Consider the following 22,153-nt stretch of genomic DNA (forward strand, 5'->3'; position numbering starts at 1 on the left):
TCGATTGCACTTTCACGATGAGTTTTAGGATTTTCAATGCACTCATTCCTATTTTTGTATAGACCGACGAATGAGCGCACCGGGACGAATAGACTCGATTCTTGTTTGTCCGAAATAGTGGAAATTGATGTCACCGTTGGGAATTGACTAGAAAGTGGGGGGAGGAGGAATGAGGGGACGATGAGGTCGTGGATGGGCAAGTTGCAGGGCGAGGTGGGAGGAGGATCCAACACCAAAGTGCTCTTTCGAACGACTACTGTGCAACTTTCTCCGTCGTTTTCAGAACCATGCACAACTACTGTTGTCTAGGTTCTTAGTAAAACATACCATGATGTCCCCAACATAAGGCAAATCCGATGCACTCGTACTGCTGGTCTTCCCGGGGCGATTAGCGTCGGCAATCCGCCCAGGACGTCGTTGTGGGAGCTTGGCATCCGCGGTCGGGGTGTAGGGTCCGAGCAAAGACTACTGTTCATTCAGAGCGCGGAACGCGAGGGAAGGGAAAATCGAGATTACAATCGATCCCGACCCGAGCCGAGCTGACGCCGCGCGCGAGCCGAAACATTGCGGGATCGAGCCCGCCGACTCAGGGATTCTGAAATTAGGACTCGGAATTGAAGGACGGAAATGGAAGGCGGAAAGGGCGCAAAGGTGGTGATGATTGGTGGTGGTTCTTTCTCTTGGTGCGGTCATCACACCCCCCCGCAATCACACGTGTGCGCCCATCACTCTTGGATTCTCTCCATCAAAAAGGGTACGGCGATGGATAGCAACTCTGCAATGCCAACTACGTCATGGACCAGAAAGGTTCATGGAGACAGAATTTTTGATGATCAGCTAGGGCGTGTTAGTACCTTCTCGGTTTCTCTTCGAATATTGCGCGAACCCAATTTCTCGATTCGATGTTTCGATCGCGAACCCGGCATTGGACGCTCGAGTCGGGCATCAGCCTGGTGATCGCCTTTTCTCGATTACCTTTGCGGCGCTATTGGAAGGTTACACTTATCGACCGTTTCAGTGCAGGAAACGTGTCAGAAAAGTTTTAAACCTATTGCATTGGTGCTAATTTACACCTAAACCTTTTAATGGTTCCAATTTAGTCCTAAACCTTTTGATCTACAGCCAATTCAGTCCTAGCCGGATATTGCTGACGTGGACGTCGATCGGGCTAACTTAATATGGCCGACGCTGATGAAGACAATTTCAAATAATATTTTAATATTTTTTCAAATTTAATTTTCTTTTTCTCTCTTTTTTCCTTCCCTTTTGTCTTCCTCAAGCCAGTCGCCGAACCTCTACGAGGGCAACAGAGGCCACAATGGCGGCCTCGCACTGGGCTTGCAAGGCTTGCCCGGATCCGGTGAGGTCGACCTCGCCGGCCCTCATCTTTGGCCGGTTCCTGAGGTCCGGCGACCGGCTAGAGGAAGAAGGAAGGGAAGGAAAAGAAAAAAAAAAGAATAAATAAATAAATAAAATTAAAATATTATTAAATAAATGTTCATATTAACGCCGGCTGTATCATGTAGGTCGGCCGATGTCCATATCAGCAATATCTTGTCAAAATTAGTTGGAATGATTGAATTGGCCATAGATACAAAGATTTAAGACTAAATTGACACCAATTCAACAGTTTTGTTTTGTTGCTTCCCCTGTAATGCTAAAGAACACAATGATCTCATGGTACTATCAGCAAGTACACAGATCAAGAACGTTTCACTCTCTCCCCACAACTCCTAAGTTGTTGGCCAGGTAGGGTTTGGTGATCCCCACTTCAATCCAAACCCATTAAGCTTTTTCCACAGGAAAAAAATTTGGCCTTTCAGGATCCTCCAGAGCCACAGTGGCCTCAACAAAGTACAGGTTGCCGCACTTGTCCTCCTCCTTTGGCTTTTATTTCTTATATCTCTTCAGTGTAGTGGATATATTTCCACTCCAATTGGAAGTTAATAATCCAAATTAAGGAATTATTGTTGTTTCTTTTTTCTGTCTATGTCGACTCGTGTATGCGTATCTGGTGGAGGTTGTAACCAGTTCCTTCCTTCATAGGCATACGACACAACCATCTTTATCTCTTTGGTTTCTAAAAGACAAAGAGTGCTTACAAGTTACAACTACAGCCAGTTTCTTTAGTGACCAAATGATCTCTCTCATGTTACATTTTGTGTACTAAACTATACCCACTCCCTGCTTCCGTCCTATCAAAGGATACCTGCCCGTCGGGATTAAGAAATGTTGAGGATCACTTTCTCGCGGTCATGACGGGTTCTGCTGTGTGGGACCTAGATCCAGTATCTCGTCGTTTGGCCTCTTAAAATGAAAAGTCTCGATCGCTCTATCAACTCGATGGGCTACAAAAAAAAAAAGTCGTAAATTCGAAATACATTTCTATCTTCCTGATTTTTATATGTAGGGGCATAGGGGTCGAGATCTTTTGTTTACTGTTTGTTGCATAGGAGATTCTTCGAGAGACATTGACATTGGGGTCAATGTGATAATGTCCATAAATGAGGAGGGGTAAGCCGCATGGAATCTTTCTTCCCTCTTGAATATTGCTCTTTGGGGCATATAGGCCTCACTTGTCAAGCAGCCATAGCCTTTTCCGAAAGAAGGATCTGTACATGTCCATGTTTATTCCTGCAATTTGCTCAAGCATCATATCATATCATGCATATCTCAAAGCTAATCACCCACGAAAATAAAAATAAAAAGAAGAACATTTTTTTTGGTCAATTCTTGAAGAGATATTGATGGCAGTGCACCGGTGTTTTGGGTCTATTTGAGGCAACATATTGTTCACTTTTCATGCACCAGTATTGCCTGTCTAAATTGGTCACCACCTCACACATGTTCATCACCCTTCTCCCAACTGTATGTACATACACATCACATGTGAGCTTTGAATTAGTCTTGATTCTGCCATTTCTTTTTTCATTAGAGGAGATGGTCAAAACCCTAGGAACCATCTACGTATCTCAAATCTACCAAACCCAGATTATTTAAATCGACTCCACCGTGACCCGATATGAATGCTTACGTCGTTCCTCAGCGGTAAGCGGAGAACGGCCCGATTCACCGCACTAGGATCCCCGGTTCGGCTATCGTTATGCTTTATCGATTACTATTCTAGGTACTTTGCAATTTGCAAAAAAATAATTGAAAGAAAGAACTTGAAAGCTAACTGGAAATCTCTAAAAGAGGAAATTAAACAAAGAGCTGATGAAGGGGGAATCATTCACTAATTATATGATCTCCTCTTGGATCCAACTAAAGAGACCAGCTAGCCAGATCCATTATCCTTCACTTTACTTCTTTATATACATCACTTTACATTAAAAAACTAATTAAACCCAGAGAGCTACTTGCCGTTTTAACTAATAAGCCCACTTCCCCAGTTTTCACTTTTGGCCAGAAAGTTCACTGCGGGATGACTTTTCGCCTTCATCCATATCATCAATCAGATTTTTCACGTTCATTCCCTTAGGCTTTATCCATTTAGTCTGTCCTTACCCCAGGTGTCTGCCTTGGCCATCGCCTTTGTCATTTGGTCCACTTCCCTCATGATTTCGTGTTGAAAAGAAGCACCATCACCACACTAAGGAGACTTCCAAAGTTGCATGAAAGATGATATGCCTCTTCTTCTGATGAATGTGAACCAGTCGTCCTCGGGTCAGCGGGCGGTGATGATCTTGACTAGTGATGGAACAGTAGAAACTGTCGGAGATGAACAGCCCATGATTAAGGTCAAGGATTTTTAGTTAGGAAGATCATGATTTATTAATTCATGCGGTCATCAATCTAATAAGAGATGAAAGGAATTTTGCGAGCCGAGCCGAGTGACAAAAGCCCTAAATCGCAAGCATCGAATGTTCTTAGTGTTCTTCAAGAGTGGTTTGGTTGATTACTATTTTGTTTCTTTGTTCAAATATTAGGGTTTTCCCATGCTCTGTGTCGAGTGATAAATGTTGTATTCGAAAACTAATTTTTGATATTATAATCTAATATGTGCAACCCACCTTAGATCGCATGCATGTAAAGTTGTAAATCCACTTTACTTCAATCAAGCGACTCGGCAAATGGTTAGTTCTTTGCTTTCGTTGTTATCACATACTTCCGTTATCATTCTTTGCTCTCCTTCTCGGACTCGATTGATACATGTTGTACTCGAATACTAATTCCTGATATTGTAATCTAATAAATCATCGATACACCTAAGATCGCACGCATGTAATCAAAAGACTCGGCAAATAGTTGGTTCTCTACTTTCGCTATCGTCGCATCCATTTGAATACTTGAATTATATGGACAAATGCATGGAGGCATAGTTGGAAACGTCACACAAGATTTAGACCCTCCACAAGTTTAATAAGCGCAATTCTAATGGATCATCTACACGGACTTAAAGAAAGAAAAAGAAAAGGAGAGAGTGCATAAGCAAAGCAAAGATAGGATCAGCTCACGAGAGGATGGTTAATCAATTGCTAAATCAATATGCGCAATCTAATCTACGAGGGATGGTGCCAAATGAATGATCTGTGTAAAGTAGCAAAGATCGTGGGGGTAGTGGCCTTTGAATGGTTGGTCGATTGGTCTAGTGATTTCCCTTCTCATATTTGGTGTGTGTGTGCGTGTGCATTTCTTATATGAATATAGGCTGGAATTGATGAAGAGAGACGTCACGCAAACACTTAGCTTTTTCCTATTTGTGGTGTTATTCTCGAGTGCAATCTAAAGTTGCTTGCCACTAAGAATGGCTCGCGTGGCGTCACTAAAAAAAGAAAGAAAATAAAACAAAAAAAAATTGAGATTCATGCACAATTATGGGAATATTTTTTTGTTTTGTTATGGAGGAGCCACATTCGGATGCTCTCTCCCTTTATTTGAGCTTTGTCGAATTGAATTTGGAAAAAACATCAGTACTAAAAAGAGACGAGACAATAGTGTCATTGATTTGTAGTGATGATGCACGCAATGTTGACTAAGGTTCAAGCAACATAAACGAGATATGTCATGAGATTCAAGAGACACATGCGATGATATATCGATTCGCGTTACAAAAGCTTTTGCTTCAACCGGAACATTTTCCCGGTTAATGAGCGAACTGAATTTAAGCTTTTTTGGGAAAGCAAAAGTCGTATTCTCCCGAACCCACTTTCGCATAGCACCGCAACCGTCTATTAAGCCCGCCCCTCGACTACCCTCGTCGTCCAGACCCTAGTTGCCGCCCGGTCGGAGGGTCGGACGGAGGCAGGGACCGTTTCTCAGATGGAACGAAAATCAAAGGACTAGAATCACTATACAAGTGTATAAGTTCGATTACCCAATACAAATGTCGACAAAAAAATATTACCCAGTAAAGATTATTCCTAGCAGAGTCGATGATAATAATAAAACTTTCGAATAAAAAAAAAATCAGGTTAGCAAAATATCCAACGTATCCCCCACTTATCCGATTAGGTGTAAAGACTTGGCACTTTTAAGCTTTTGTTTTTTTTTTGGTAGACTTTTAAGCTTTTTTAGGTCTAATGAACAATCTTTCTAGGTGTTACTTGCCTTTTAAGCAGTTCGGCTTAATCCGGTTTAAGCTTTCTTAGCAAAGGACATCAAGCAGCAGCCCTTTTTTTGGTACCTTTATAATTCTTTAACTTTATGTCGATTTTTTTTTTCTCTTTTTTGTGCAGAAAGGCCTGCAAAAATAGAATATTACTAGAGCACGTCATTCGGAAAGCAGCAATTATATCCAATCTTTTTTTTTCCCTTTTTTTGTTTTTATTTCTTTGCTTCTTTTTGGTAATAACGTGTTAGTTAAAGTTCCATGTTCACGGTTTTTGTCCAGCGGTTTGAAAGGGATGATTCGTGATCGTGATCAACCTAAAACGGATCCAAGTCAATGAATGATACGAGCAGGTCCGATACTGTTCGGACCCAGTTGAAAGTCGAAGCAAGACATAGTTCGTTTCAAAACATCGAGCAATCGGCGTACGGTGCGAAACATGATTTATATCATAATAATTAATAGGGTTTATACCACGAGAAACTCTAAATTGGTATACCTATGACGCATTTACTCCAAATTAATTTTTTGGTCACCAAAAACCCAAAATCGGTACACCTGCAACAAATTTATCCTAAACTAATTTTTGATCACCAAAAATATAAAACTAGTATATTTGTGACAAATTAACCCTCCTTCAGTTTCCGTTAAATTGAATTTATACCACGAAAAATCACAAATCGTTACACCTGTGACAAACGAATGGTAAAACCCCAACTGATACAGCCGTTAACTACCACGTGTCGTCAAAGTCAATAATTTGAGAGTAAAATTTAATGGAAACTAATTGTGGGTAAATTTGTTACGGATATATTGGTTTGGGGTTCTTGGTGGTATTAACCCTAATTAATAATAGTATATGGGAATCCGCTTTAAGATACTTTAGTCCTGATGAATAGTTGGCTTTTGTTAAGCTTCAAGAAAACCTAATCTGAAGAATTTATTAGCGTGAAAGCCCGAGAAGTCGACAGATTTTAGGTGGGCACGAATGGTGTGGGTGGGCAACAATATTCTTTTAAGCTTGGCAAAAGATTTAAAGAATAGAAGTACCTATCTTCTTTTGACGGGTCGAGCAACTTTGGTTTTAGAAATTGGAGAAGGAACCGCAAAGCTTTTTCGCATCCTCGAAGGTGGAAGCATATGATTCTTTCGGAGCCTGTTTAAGGTTAAAAAAATAGGTGATTCCATATAATAAACTACAGAGTCGAGTTGAGTTCGTCCTATACTCTTTTGGGCCAAAATTTTCCAAGGAAGTACATGAAGGACGTAGCATACTAGCAATATGAGGAGGTTGATAGAAAGAGAGAGGTTGTAGTTTTACAAGAAGTTCGAAAATCAAAATCACATAACTGAAACCTAGAAATCGGCACAAGTGTGTACCTTGTTCGTCGGGAATATATCTTGATTGTAAAGCAATCCGCTGTATATACATTTTTAGCCTGTTTCTTGACGGTTTAAGTTATCGGGAAAAATAATTTTATCTGACATGGTATTAGAGCACGGTCGAGCAGTCGAATCTTGACACTTCTTCTCGTAATTCTCCTTGGCGTTATTCATATTATTCTGCCTGTTTTTTTTTTCTAATTTTTTAGATTACCTCACTGATGTTATTAGATTCACGTCTTGTATTGCGCTTGATAGAACCGGTTACATGCGAGGGGAGGTTTAAGAATGTTGTAAACATATATTGTTGTTCGCGTCCTAATAGCACCTTTTGGAAAAAAAAAAAAAAAGAGCGATTTATCTAACCATATGAATTGAAACTATTCCTCATTTAACAAGTTATCTTAAGTGATGGCTGACATTGCCGTTTATGTTACAAATGGTGGCGGCAGCGGCAGCCTAGCTAGAGCCTTGTGTCCCACTAACTCCCGTCCCTAATTCGCTTGGTCGAACCTCCCTTGTGTCTTGATGGTGAATGGGTGGTGGCCCGATAGTGTCCCGGTGGTGTCACGGTGACCATCTCGCCAACCTTGGACTCATGTATCACGGGTGGTGTTCGATACTTATGGTTTGAATTGAACATTGGGTGGCGGATGTTGGATCCTTAGGGCGACGCCTAACTAGTAACTAGTCGTCCATCCCCACCCTTTTTCTTCATGAAAACCTTTGCCTTCACCAACAAAAACAAAAGTTGGCAAAACCAATTAACACTTTCGAGAGTGTGCCATACTAATTAGGTGAGGAAAGCCCAATAAGCATATAGAGCAGTATCGAGGGCTGCTCTGCCCATCATCATAACTTGTTGGGCCATAAATGAGAGGGAAACATTCTGATTTAGGCTGAGAAAAAGAGGAATTCCATGCCCAATTCACTCCCCCGACACATATTCTCATCTTCACTTTAACCTAACTTCTTAATTTCATTTGAGAAGTGATTGACATTAACATATACTTTTTATATATCATTTGAACTTATGCGTATGTAAGGAAATGAATTTTGAGCATTAATTACACCAATTGATTATAAGGTCCTTGCTTGCAAAACAAAAATAAACACCATATAATCAGGTAGTGATTTAATCTAACTTGTATATAGGTTTTGCAATCAATTTATGCCATTAAATTAAGTGTGGTCCTTGACATCCTTGTATAGACATTTCACCTAATTCCATGGACATTCACATTCACATCCTTCATGTTTTTGATTCTTTTGATTATATCTCCCCTTTGACTTTTTATTTTGCACGAGAAAAGTTCAAATATTGTTTAAAACCTTCGTTCTTCTTCATTTCGTTAGAGATTAATTTGATTTTAGAGAATGTTCAATCCAATATTTCTTTCTTTACGTTTTTTGGTTCGCATGTATTCGTCGGTAGTTTGGTCGGATGTCATATTTGCCGACGTCGCTTTTTTTTATCTTTATAACTCGTGTATTTTCTCTGATAGAAACCCTAGTGGTCTTTTTATCTTAAGTTCGGAGTACATGGCTGGGCCAAAGTACGATTGAACTAAAGTTCGCAAGACTGTAGCATAATAATTTTTCCAAGAAGATGCATCTCATTTTATTTTCAAAACTAGGAAAAATAATTTTCATCTCGAAGATGAAGCTAAGGATTTGGCGATTCGGATTATATCGACAACCCTCCAAATACGAGAAGACCTAGAGGGTTCTTTTGTCGCCACAAAGCCTTTTGACATTGAAAAGGAAAGTTTTATGGGCATCGATATTATGATGGCACACCAACTTACCTTATTTTGGGTCTACAATAAGATGATTCGAGACTCTTTGAATACGAAACTATATTTCAATCGAGCGTTATCGATCCTTTTGTCTTAATGGACCTCGGGGAACAATGGAACAAGGATGAACTCGAGAGGTAGAATGGCACGGCGGTTCAAGTCCAAGGTCTTCATCACGACAAAGCGATATCAAAAGGAAACTCGTTCGGGGGTGCTTCGTGACGTTGTTCTTATAAGGATATTTTTCGGTTTGTTAGGGTGACCATAAGACTATGCCATTTCCTCGATCCGATCAAAATCAGACCCATCCACTTCATGAATTTTTACGAGATTCGCGAGGAATTACTTCGTTCCAGCAATTGGATATAGACGATTTATGTTTTTTTATATTTTTATTTTTTCGGGTCGAACACGGGTCGTTTGTCAACTGTCAAGTGCAAGGTCCACTGGACCGTCTCTATTCACTTCCTAGATATTGTTGGGCTCACAAGATTTCTTGGTCCATCCAAATCCGGTCCAACCCGGCCCATATCCGACCCGAAGGCCCCGGCCCAGGAAGGAATCCCCCGGTGGGCCGCTTTTTATTTTTTCATTTTTTTAAATTTTTTGAAATTTATGAAAAAGGGGTGGTTGTCCTTTTGGGTAGGTTTGATTTGAACCACGCTTTTTTTAAAACATTTGCCTTGACTTCGAGAAAATGGAATAAAAACCACTGTTGACCGGGGGCGAGTTTGACCCTGGTTAATTAATCAGACCCAACCATGGTTAAGCGGCCACGCCCAATGGGAGACCATTGCCGTTCTTGAGAACATAAAGAGATAGAGAGAGAGAGAGAGAGAGAGAGAGACAGAGAATCACATTCAAAAAAAAGAAAAGAAAAGAAAACCTTAAAAAAAACAAACAAACAAATAAATAAATAATTAATTAATAAAAGAGATATTTTTTATTTTTATATTAAATGAAGCACCCACACTTGTCCACCCTCCATCCCTCGGCGGGCAGCCCGAAGGGGGGGGGAAAGATCTTTTTTTTTCCGCTCCGCGGGGGTGGGGGGGACCTGCCCGGGCTGCCCGAACCCTCCCGCCCACTGCAACTACGGGCAGTCAGTCACCAGCCAGTCACCAGTAACTCTCTCTCTCTCTCTCTCTCTCTCTCTGCCTCCCCCCCTCTCTCTCTCTCTCTCTTTCTCTCTCCGCTTCGATATTCCTATATCTTGCGGTCTCCTCTGCCGCTACGATCAAACCCATCTAACGGTCGACAATGCACGCAGCTCCCCCCGCCGCCGCCGCCGCGCTCTAGGGCCGGGAGCCTCCGGATCTGGTCTCTCCGCCCTCGGATCTCGCCTCCGCGGTACGCTTCTCCCCCCCTCCCTGCCCCCTCTCTCTCCGTTTTGATCGCCGTCGTCTTCGAGCTCCCGTTCTCCTTTCCTCCGCCTGTCTCGCGCGCGTCGTGTGGGTTTTGTAGGGCTCTTTCGCCCCCCCTCGGTGCTCCGAGGTTTGTGAAATCGAGTCTTTCCGGCGGATTCGGCGGCGGAGCTGGTCTCCGGCGAGCGCTCAGGCCGTCGCTTTCGCTTCAGCGTAAAGGCGCTCTTTGTCGTGTTACCATCGGGACGTTCTGTTCTCCACATATTCCTGATTTTTTTCTTGCTATTTCTCGACTTTATGTGGCGCATATTAGAAAAATCCGTGCGCGTCTCTCTCTCTCTCTTAATTATCGGGTAAATAAATGGCGGAAAAGATGCTTTTTTTTTTGCGTCTTTTTTTTTGTCTGTTAATTGGGGATCCGAAGGCTGACAGAGTTTCAGGGGAGCCAGATCTAACGGTTGTCGATTTGCTGTTCGGCCTTCTTTTTTTTTTTGTTTGTAAGGTTGGGTGGTGTTTCCAATAATTGTCGAAGAGCGGGGAAAAAAGAGGGGAGGCGCACGAATGGGGACCGAGGTCGGGGCTGCTGCTGCTGCTGCTTCGCTTGTTGTGGGGCTCGGGGCGACCCTCGCCCGCATCGCGCTAACGTGCGCCGGGGAGGCGCTCGTTAGCCTCGTCGTGGTCAACCTGGTCAAGGGCCAGCTTTTCGGGGCTCCTCAGGTACGCCAAAAATTTCATTTTTTCCTTCGCTCATGTAATTATTATTCTCTTTTCTTTCTGTGCCTTTTTATTTTTTTGGCTTCTAGTTTTCCCAAATTTTGCACCTGAAGATTTTTTTTTGTTTTTCAATTTTTTTTTCCATTTTCAATTTTTCTTTCTTCTTTTTTTTTTATAAGTATATTATGGCCTAGATTTGCAGCAACTTTTCTATTTAAATATACGTCCTCGGGTAAACCATCGCTTTCCTTTTTTTTTTTTATCTCGCAGCTTATGTTGACGCATATTAAATATAACCAAGCGAAGCCCTTTTTCTTTCTCGTGGCGCTGCTAACCTGCGCCGGTTCCTTCTCTCTTTTTTAATTTTTTTTATTGGTTTTTTTAAATGTCAGCATATCTTACGTATTTACCCTATTTCGTCGAAAGATAAAGAGGGGGATATATCCCAATATGCTTGTTTTTCACCTTTTATACCCTACCTTTTATTTTTTACTTTTTATTATTCGTTAATTTCGACCTATTAGAGAGCGCCGTCCGTAGCGGGGGGCGGGGCGGCTAACGTGCGCCCGGGGGCGGGGGGGGGGTGTTAAACCGAGGGGGCGGACTCGTGACGGGAATATAAGTTCCAGTTTTGGGACGAGGCCTTGGGTTCCGGAAGGTTGTACGTGGGGCCCGCGTGGCGTTTCTCCAAGAAGATAACCTTATCAAAGAATATTATTATTATTTTATTAAAAAATTCAGGATTTTTTTATTAAAATATTATCTTGCTTTTTAAAAGTAATTTTGAGGAAAAGGGGGGATATTTTTGGATTTTTATTAGTACTCTCGTTAACATGCAAAAACTGGTTTTTTTATCTTTTTCTTTTTGTTTAGTATTGGCTACGGGCGATACGGAGGGAAATAAAACGTGAAGGAAAAGACCTTTTTGTGTCGTGAGGGTGATTGGGGAAAAGTCAGAGGTCAAGCTCAAATAATGGCCTACTTGCTCCCGGTTGCATCATCTTTTTAATTGATCGACATATAAAAATATTAATAGTGTTGAACAAGGTTGTCTCGGAATATTCCGCAGGACATATGCTTCTTCATCTGTGGGAGCCGCCCTCTCTGTGTCTCTCTCTCCTCTGCTTATCTGGAAACCTTAAAGATCTTTTTTTTTTTTTTGGCCACAGATGCTAAAGATCACCCATATGGTAAATGACATCCATTAGGGTAGTTCCTCTGTATGACTAGGGTGTAGCTGAGAAATGAAAAGAAAGAGACAATTTTTGTGTGATCTTTCCTGGGAAATGGGGGAGCCAAGTGGGGTTTTTTCTCACTTTTGAAATCGATTCTTGTCAAGTAAGTAAAAGGGGAAAATTCCAAACAGGGAAAAGGAAGGCCATTAAGTGACTTTTCGAGGTTGGTGCTCCCTTTGGAAGATGATTCCTTGCTCACTTTGTGGCTAGAAGCACCGTGTCTGTGGTTAAGGCATATTCCCCACACCTCAGTGGTCTTTGGTTCTGAGCATCCCTTTTTGGTTAGACCTTATTTGCTTGTACTGTAGAGTCACACGCTTACACAAATGTTTGTTTACGGTCATCTGACATACTCTAGATGGACTTCGCTCCTGTGTATGTTTGATGTTGTGTAGAGGTTGTCTAGGTTTCGTTGCAGCATAAATGATATTCTTCGCTTTCCTACTAGAAGTAAAAAACAAAAGAGTCGGTAAAGACCTCGGTGGAATGTGGTTGAGCTCGAGCAGCCTGAACAATTTGGCCCTAGAAATATTTTACAATTGCATTTGGTCATTTTCTTAACATGGTTAATAATCTGACTGCTTTGGGATAACTCATCTCTTTCTGTCACGTCTTTGGTTGCTACAGATTGAAAAACAGAAGGAGAACGGAGTTAATGATGACCAAAGCCACACCCAAGCCAAGCCAGTCGATGCCGGGGAAGATGATGATGACAATGGCGGCGACGATGATGACGATGGGGATGGCGGGTTTGGGGAAGGTGAAGAGGAAGTTTCGTCTGAAGGCGGAGAGGAGTACAGTAAAACCCCTAACAGCAATAATGGTAGCTCGAAGAAGGGAGCGGGAAGCGGGACCGGTGGGGGTGAAGAGAATGGGGAAGAGGAGGATGATGAAGATGGCGAAAACCCAGAAGGAGATGATGACGACGACGACGACGACGATGATGAAGATGAGGATGGCCGAGAGGACGAAGAGGAGGAAGAAGTTGTCGAGGAAGAAGAGAACGAAGAAGAAGACGAAGACGAAGATGAAGATGAGGAGGCCCTCCAGCCACCAAAGAAGAGGAAGAAGTGAGTATTCGTGAGAAGAGGGAATCAGAGGTTGAGAAGAGGGAATCTGAGCCGCCTCCTAGTCCTAGACACTCATTCCTAAGTGAAATCTTCACTGACTTTCATAGTCTTCTTTAGTTCATGAGGGAAGACATAATTAGGATGTAATGCTTCTGTAATCGAATTATCAGTTCGCTGTTGCTACTAGAGTTGCTAAAACGAATGGTTGAGCCACGGGCATTGGTTTATGCTCATGCCCTGAGTTTGAGCTCCTTTGTTACCTTTCAGGGAATTTTTAATGATCTATTGAGTCAAATTCGTCCATGAGAATTCGTGTTTTTCTCTCTCCAGCTCGACTCATCATAGGCTTTTACGACGATGCGGCCTGTTGAACACCAACGGCCTGCCTGAATCCTCTATTCTGTCATAGTTCTATTGAGGTGTCATGTGGCTGCGATGTCCAAGGGAAGTATTTGCCACTCTTCCATGGAAACGTGCGCCGAACCTGTGAGAAGATTCATAATATGGACTGCCATTCTCAATGAGTTCAGTGGCAATGTTTAGTTAGTTTAACGAGTTTCGCAGATGCTTGAGCAAGGTACAGCTGAGGTGAAGATGATACTAACTGCTCTCATTCTGGGGCGCCCGATGCAGGCACGTTCACATTAACCTTTTCTATATGGATTTGGTCACAGCTCGTCATTTTGATCAAAACGGTAAAGTCCTTCAACAATTCTGTGCGCAAATACACAATCTCTGGCCAACACATGAAGATAGTGACGATAACACCATGTAATTTAACTTAAAGGGAATTACAACTAATGTACACGACTTCTCACCCAATGATCGCTTACATATCTCTCAACAAATCCCAACATTGCAAAGAACAAATCGTCTCTCTTTGCATTTTCATTTTAGCTTCTTGTTTAGCAATTAAGCAATTTGGTTTTTCAGTTGGTTTTAAGTGTTTTGAATGGGTGTTTTAGGATTTGTGGATGGACATTCTCAGAAAGACACCTGATTTGAATGTGTGAAGTGGTCTCTATAGTAAAATTCTTGTTGCTTTCAAAAGTAAATGTATGTAAGTGGGTAAAAGATGAGGCCAGTTTTGGTATTTTTCCAACCAATTTACAAAAGCCTCAAATTAGAAAATATTGGAGTTAAAAATGCAAGTTGTGGATGTTTTTATTCACCTGCTAGTGAATTTTCTTAGGAAAAAGTACCAAAAAAGTCATAAACCTATTACATTGGCGCTAATTTAGTCATAAACCTCTTTTTGGTATCAATTTAGTACTAAACCTTTTGATGTAGTGCCAATTCAATCCTTCTAGTTAATTTGGCCGGATATTGCTAATGAGGATGTCAGCTGGCCTATGTGACATCGTTGGCGCTGGTGTGGAAGATTTTTAATAATATTTTAATATTTTCGATTTTTTTTTATTAATTTTCTTTTCCTTTCTTTTCTTTTTATCTTTCTTCCTCCTTTTGTCGGTGATCAACCACTAGCCATAGGCGATGGTCGGGTGGGCTGGCCTTGCCTAGGCAAGGGTCGACCTCGCCCAGGCCAAATTTGGCGAGGTGGACCAGCGTTGCGCCTCGCCTAAGTGAGGGGAACCCATGGCCAAGGCTCGCCCTCGCCTGGGCGAGGGTCGCCGTCGACTGGCCATCTCCTGTGGCTGATCATCGGCAAAAGGAGGAAGAAAGAAAAAAAGAAAAGATCATAAAAAATCTAAAAATATTATTAAAAATTATAACGTCAGTGTCGGCGGTGTCACGTAGGCCGATTGACATCCACGTCAGCAATATTTGGCCAAAATTAGCTGTAAGAACTGAGTTGGCACTATGTCAAAAGGTTTAGGACTAAATTGACATGATTGCAATATGTTTAGGATTTTTTCGATACTTTTCTCCATTTGTACCAATTTAGTGCTAAACCTTTCAATTTGATCAATTTTGTTCTAAACCTTTTTATATTGGTACCAATTCAGCCCATTCGTCCAATTTAGGTCGGAAATTGCTAACATTGACATTGGCTGTCCTACATGGCATGGCTGACGCTGACGTTGACAAATTTTAAATATTTTTTGGAATTTTTTTCTTTTCTTTTCTTTTCTTTTTTTACACTTTGGGTCGACGAGGTGGCCGGCTGACCATCGCCGGCCATAGGCGAGGGTTGCAATGCCCTCGCTCGCCATGTGCAAGGGCCTCCGCCCCTCACCGGCCATGGGCGAGGGCCTTAGCTGGACCTCACTTGTAGCATTGGACGCGTGCTTCCAAAGTATTATGCATATTACATGGGAAAAATATAAATTAAAAAATGAAGAAAAAATACTATAATAATAGAGTTAATATATCGATCCTCTCGCTAGCAAGAGTTCTCTTCTATTTTAGGTTTAATTTGAGATAAATTTGTCCGACTGGCCATGCAAATAAACATTGATTTTCTCCGTGGAATTTCTTTGCCTTCAACGTATGAGATAGTTGCAAATGCAATACAAATTAGTTCAATTTCTTTGGAATTATATCTTCATATGTCTTCTCTTGTTTTTCTTTCTCTATTCTTTGCAATTTTTTTCTTTAGTAAATTAGAATTTAAAACGATTTCTCGTTATCCCTCATTGGTTACGATTCAAAAACATCGTGTCGGCATGTATTGATGATAAAAGAATTTGACGGCATGAATAGTATGAATTAAAGGACCCAATTGCACCAATATAAAAAAATCCGACGGCTCAATTCTATGCGCCAAAAATCCTTCATTCTCTTTTTCGCTTTAGTAGTTCGAGCACACGAGAATTTGGTCCAGCTTGGGGACCAATCCATTGGGTCAGGACTGGACTCCATCTTTGTCTCTTGGTTTTATTTTATTTTATTTTTGGGTTTATGTTCCTTCCTCACTTTTTCTTTTTCTCTGCTAAATTTTCCACCATATTAAAATGTTTTGGTATGTTTTTTCGTCGAGTCCAATCCACCGCTACGTGCCTTTCATAGTACTTGGGCTTCAGAGGAGGCATTCATATCATACCACATCCTTTTTCATACATGCAACACTGAAAAAGCAGCCAAAAGAGAGAAAACACATGATTTGCCTCTGAAGAAACCGATGATTCTTTGTCTCCAACCCTGCATTTATTCGCATGAACGAAACCCCATCATCTCTCATACCTTCACACGTCAGTTTAAGGGACAAAACAAAGCAAGTCTCACACTCTCAGAGAGAGAGAGAGAGAGAGAGAGAGTTCTTGTAGATGATCATGGGAAAGAAGCTGGGGCTAGTGCATTGGCTATTGTTGATGCAATTGCAATATCATTGCTTGTATGGAGGTACGTTTACTCTCTCTCTCTCTCTGTCTCAGAAAATGCAAGAAAAGATGCAAGATTCTTGTTGTGTAATCCTCTATAATGTCCATGATCAGTTGCTTCTGCCTTGCCTTTTCCTCTAATGCTCATGTTGGGAAGCACCTGTCGTTTCTAAACAGTAATTTCATTATCCCTCTGAGATCATTGTCAGCCTTGGCCTGCCAAATAATACTAACGGGTATCTCTGCAATACTGTGTCAAAGAAAAAGAGACATCTTGATGTGAAATGATGTTGCGGCTGTAATCAGCATCACCGGATCAAGGTATACTTGCACTGAACAAGCCCGCAGGGTTTAAGAATCGAGCCCAAAATCACTCATTTAAGATCCTCGGTCTGGATTACTATAGTCAAATTACCACGTACACATGAGCGTGACTATATTCTCACTTTAGATTCTGTGGGTTGGAATAGGTTTGATTTGATTTTGTTGCTTTGGCATTGAATATCTCACTTTATTTAAATTACAGACATTTTGGAAACTTTAGTTTGTAAAATAGTTTTGATTAGACTGGGAAAGCAAAAGGAATGGGGGCATATCCCAAATAATTAGATTAAAAAATGTGGCGAAGGCAGCAGAATAGGACTCAATCTATGTCATTCAAGAGTTTAGTTGGTTCTCAACCACGGCAAGGCAAGACCTAAGACTTGGAGGATAACCCATTTTTTTCCATTCAAAAGGTGAGTGATTGATGGTTAAAAGCTTCAAAGAGCATCATTGACCAGTGAGGTGTGGAGGAGAGTCGGACAATGATGACTGGGATTTCTCAACCATACATCCAAGATTCAATTGTTAGGTAAGAAGAAAAGTAGGAATTTCCAGATTTAGAGATTACATCAAATGTGAGCTCCTAATGGTCATATAACTCTCTGAAATCTTGACAACAATTTTGTCCTAAGTAGGTTTGTTGCAGCAGAATACTTTTAACTATGTTACGAATTAAGGACCATGAATGATCATGGACTATTATCTTATAGTTCGTCAATGGAAACCCAACTTCGACCTAGAAAGTGCTACCGTGGAGCGAGTATGCGTACGGATAAGGTATCCTAGATTCTTTATAGAAGACTATGACGAAGACTTTCTCCTGAAGCTTGGAAGTAAAATAAGTAAAGTATGAGGGTAGATGTTGAAATGTGTCGGCATCTAGAGGTTTATATGCTCGAATGTGTGGATCTCACACAACCTTATACTGAGGTCTCGTCTGAGATTGAAGATACATAAAAGAGAATACGAAGGGATTCATTTGATATGCTTTCATTGCGACCATTACGAGCATAGATTAGAGGAGTGTCTTGAGTTGCGACCATTAGAGAATAATCCTCATAATCTTTTGGGAAGTAAGGGGCCATGGAGGACCGATGGCAATAGTGCCAGAGGTGCATGCCAAATACCGGTTTTCGAAGGCAGGCGTACTTCAATTAGACACCGGCTCAAACATTGTGGCAACACGTCTAAGGTTTCTTTGTGGATTACGCTAGGTTATCGGGTACAATTGGAATACATATGTAGCTGGCTTGATTGCGCAAAAGGAGATGTCTACTCAAGATTTTCGTCCATAATGTGATCACAAATGAGATAGGTTCCCGACATGGATCGGGCCATATGCGTGAAGGCAACATCTATCTATGCCCCAATATAAACTTGGGACCCACTTTGTCAATTTGGTCTAATATCACTAGGAATGAAATCAATGCACTTATTTAGTTGTCCAATAGTAGTAAGTTCAGCTATCACTCCACTTTTTTGTTGGCTCCTCGAATTTTTGCGTAATGAGTACTCACCCCAGATGAAGCGACTCGTCCTCCTTTGTTAGGTAGGGACAAGGGATTCCCCAGCCCTTTACTATACATCTCACATCGCATTGACTACCCCGAGTTAGGGATGAAGGGAGGATTCTAAGCTTTCCGTCGAGCTTCATTAGATCTACCTTTTCCTACAATAAATGATATTCGGTTCTTTAGTAAAGTCTAATCTTCATTTCCATAGGACGATGCAGCCTTTATGAGCAGCAATCCTGGATTTGTTTCTTACTAATGAAGAATCTATTGGTAGCGCCACTAATTTAATCCTGGCTCAGACTAAGGCAAGATTTGAATTAAGCAAGAAGGAAACGGAAAGTCTCACATTGGTCTTGTCTGTCTCTATGCAAGCTCTAGTCCACGTCCCATTGTCTTCTTTTGTCATGCTACCCTTTTTGAGTCTTTGAGTTGAGCTGATTGGAGCTTGGGATTCCATCAAGCACAAGTAGGCATGCCTGAGCTAACACAACGCAAAAGCAAATTCAGTTTCCACCCTTTTGTCATACTTAAGCCCGCTTGCCTTAATCATGTTGTCCTCTCTCGATTGTGCAAATTTTTTAGGTGTAGACTTTTGGCTTATCCTTTCTTCTCATAAGTCACTTTAGAAAGCTATTGTCTCACCAGCTAAGGGATTCCTTTCTTCCTTGTAGATCGTAATGGGGATATTGGAAAAAATAATTTCTCAAGTCCTCTGTTATTCTTGATGAAAAACTAGATGCAAATCCCTTGTATAGTTAGCACCTATAAGCAATCAATGATTTTTCAAAAAAGTGTCTATTCTTAGAAAATGTCTTTCTCCATAATTTCCATATCGCCTTCCTCATTGACGAACGACATCGAAGAAATAAACTGGTGATCCTTCCGAAACTATACACACAATCCCTAAATGTAGGGTATAGAAAAATTATGTGATCCACCATTTCCATTAATAAGAAAGAAGTCATTTTACGCACCTTAATATATGTCGCTTGTTCTATAATATTGTAGCTACAGGCTTCTCTCTAGTCTTTTCGTACACTAGTTTGAGTCCTTACGAGTGAATTTCCTTGTGTCTCCACCCATATGATTGACAGTGGAGGTACTATAAAACTGAGACCAAAGAGATGTGACAAGAAATGCTTAGGATTTTAGGTCTTTGATAACTCATATCTCTTTTTCATAGACATTTTTGTGAACTACGTACAGATGGACCAAGTAAAAAAGGGGAAATCTGCCGGTGTAAGCATGAGGTGGAGCCGAAACCCTGGCATCTCAATTTAGAAGCTACTTAGAATAAGAGTTGGTACGAGGGAGAAGAGAATGCATTTTCGGAATCTTAATATTGTCGCATCAAAAGACGAGAACTAAGATCTTTAGTATATAGTACCTGCATAAATGAAAAGAATGGGAGCTTATTATTAATGGAGTTGGGTATATCGAAAGAAAAATCTTGGGGTGGAAGATAAGCATAAAGAGATTAGGACAGACACTTTGTTTCCAAATTGCATCTGATTTGGTGCTTATTGGAAAGCGCTTTTGGGTCTATGAATCGCATGATTGTGTTCATGAGCTTTGTCAAAAAGCTAAGTGCGGAGCGTACAGGTTTCAAGTGACTATGGACAAAACTTTATCAACAAGCCAAGTGGTGGTTGGGGTTTGTTGATTATGTGAACTGTCAACTGTCATGTGATCCCCTAATGGGGTTTGAATACAATAGACCCAATCGATGGGCGGGCCGGAGTCTATAGAAAAGCATGGGCTTGATGGTCGGGCCGAGCGTCGTGCATGAAAGAAAGAAAGAACCTTGAAAATCTCATTTGCAAGATTTGTTGGGCCTGACGGGCCAATCCAAGCCCGTAAAGTACATCGCTTGCCAAGGCCCGCCCATCTTATCATGGTTTCAGTACCAGCGAAATGCACCCGAAACATCGTCGGGTCGGGTCGGGTCAGCGTGGGCCGGTCGGAGAATGATTTGGGCATGAGTTTCGAAAATCAACTTGCAGTGATCTCAGACTCTTGCTGAAGGACTTTTTGTGTATCATCAGAACTTAATTTTCTATTCTGATGCCAATTCACTGAGATTTGTGCACTGTCATTACCCGCAATAGTAACAATTTGTCGAATCTTTCGTTAACACGTATTTTTCTTTTTCCAGCATTAACAGCGGCGGCCTCGGTGCAAGAGAAGGCGGAGACGGCGATCCCAATCACGACGATGTCCCCTCCGGCGGAGGGCAACACGACTTTCCTCGGCGGCACGACGTGGTGCGTGGCCCTTTCGGGTGTCCCCCAGGCCGACCTCCAGAACGCGCTGGACTGGGCCTGCGGGCTCGGGATGGCCGACTGCAAGCCGATCCAAGAGGGCGGGGCGTGCTTCGATCCCGACACGCTTGTGTCCCACGCCTCATATGCCTTCAACAACTACTACCAGCAGAACGGCAATTCGGAGATCGCGTGCAACTTCGGCGGGACCGCCGCGCTCACTAAAGCCGATCCAAGTACGTACGAACTAAGTTTTACGTATAAATTAAGTTCACCTCCTCGAATCTTGACAACATGTTTCCCTTTCGCGATTCGGATCACACGGGCTGCTAAACGGTACATTCCAGTGATAAATTTTACACGAAAAGTACTAAAACAACGCACAACCTGTCGGAATCTGATCTTTGATATGCAAAACCCGAGCTACTGTGTCGAGTCATTACATTGGAAGTACTAAAACGTGAACTTTCTGCTGTTTCGCAGGTTACGGAAAATGTGTCTACTCCGCGCCGGGGTAAGTATGCTTACAGTTAAAATCGCTCGCTTCCTCGTGCTCCGCTCGATTAGCTCAGTGCTGGTTGACATTGCATTTCTTGTTCTTTACAGCTTGGCCTCGCCTGCGCCGCCACGACCCGAGCACGACCCGAGCCTCTTCGGCATCAAGATGGCGGGGATCTTGCTGATGTTGCTGCTGTGAGATCAGATGAAGCTGCAAAAAAGATGATGCACAATCACCTCCAAGTGATTGAAAGTGGTGTTTAATGTCTATTACTATCGGGATCGGCTCAATTTTGTTCGCATGAATTTCTATTTTGGCCATCTAATATTTGTTTGCACATATGAATCATCATCTGCTTTCGCGTCTTTTTCTTGCTCAGATGAAAAGGGCGCTACCAAAGAAGAGATCGCCTAATGCCAAAAGCCCAAATCGATCCTGGAAAATTTATGCGCGATATTTTCAAACCTGAAAGAACTTGAAACGTACCCGACTAATTGTGTATCATTCGATATATTCTTGATACATTAATGTTATTCAAGAAATAATGTGTTTTACTTCGATAACCTCATGTTTTTTTTTGTTAGGTATTTGAAAGCTTAATCTTAAGGTTCGCGTGTTGCAATCGGATTTTATCATTGTGCTAAGCCGTGTCATTGGAAAAACACTATATCTTTATTAACGATGCTATAAAACTTGAGTACGTTACGTTCGTGTCGCCTCCGTCAATAGGTGCTTCTCCGATGTGATATTAGCTTTGTCTATAAAGATATCTCTGTGGATTAAAACGGAAAGAAAGAGAATTAAATTTATGTCCGCTTGTTTCTCTAGTCGGACCATATCAAATCAAAAAACTTTTTCGTAGGAAGTAAAGCGAGATTCTACTTTCGGTTGTTTAACACGCATGACTTTGAAAATTTGGATACTCTGTCAGCCACGAAAATGGCATACCCAGGAACACCATAAACAAAAACCGAAACGTGTAAATGAAGAAGTTATTGATTTGCGCACCTGATTTGGAATTCATCGAACTTGATGTGGAACTGGCGACGGTTTCTGAACATGAATTCAAGTGCTTCTCCCCTATACCCTTTGCCGGAATACTAGCTTAATGAGATTGCTACCCACAAGAAGAAATTCCTCTCTAGATCCGTATGTGAG

The 22,153-nt window shown here is 41.6% G+C and overlaps 2 protein-coding genes across 3 annotated transcripts; both read left to right on the plus strand.

The window, feature by feature from the left end:
* Nucleotides 1–9,886: 9,886 nt before the first annotated feature.
* LOC115682956 (uncharacterized) lies at nt 9,887–13,133 on the plus strand. 2 transcript variants are annotated; one of them, XM_056312658.1, is made up of 3 exons: nt 9,887–10,083; nt 10,600–10,814; nt 12,686–13,133. In XM_056312658.1, the coding sequence occupies exons 2-3, from the start codon at nt 10,659–10,661 to the stop codon at nt 13,118–13,120; spliced, it is 591 nt and encodes a 196-aa protein (XP_056168633.1). In that variant the 5' UTR covers nt 9,887–10,083; nt 10,600–10,658; the 3' UTR covers nt 13,121–13,133. The 2 variants fall into 2 exon arrangements, with proteins under 2 accessions (XP_056168633.1, XP_030463182.2); XM_030607322.2 differs by having other exon boundaries at nt 9,893–10,083; nt 12,674–13,133.
* Nucleotides 13,134–16,112: 2,979 nt separating this feature from the next.
* Nucleotides 16,113–21,558, plus strand: LOC115682958 (glucan endo-1,3-beta-glucosidase-like). The gene is made up of 4 exons (XM_030607325.2): nt 16,113–16,419; nt 20,400–20,732; nt 20,980–21,010; nt 21,103–21,558. Exons 1-4 carry the CDS (start codon nt 16,344–16,346, stop codon nt 21,191–21,193), a joined length of 531 nt encoding a protein of 176 aa, XP_030463185.2. The 5' UTR covers nt 16,113–16,343; the 3' UTR covers nt 21,194–21,558.
* Nucleotides 21,559–22,153: the final 595 nt, after the last annotated feature.

This window comes from Syzygium oleosum, unplaced genomic scaffold (assembly GCF_021117445.2).
Source record: "Syzygium oleosum isolate NSW1041296 unplaced genomic scaffold, Sole_v2.1 Sole_v2.06, whole genome shotgun sequence".
In the NCBI taxonomy this organism is placed as follows: domain Eukaryota; kingdom Viridiplantae; phylum Streptophyta; class Magnoliopsida; order Myrtales; family Myrtaceae; genus Syzygium; species Syzygium oleosum.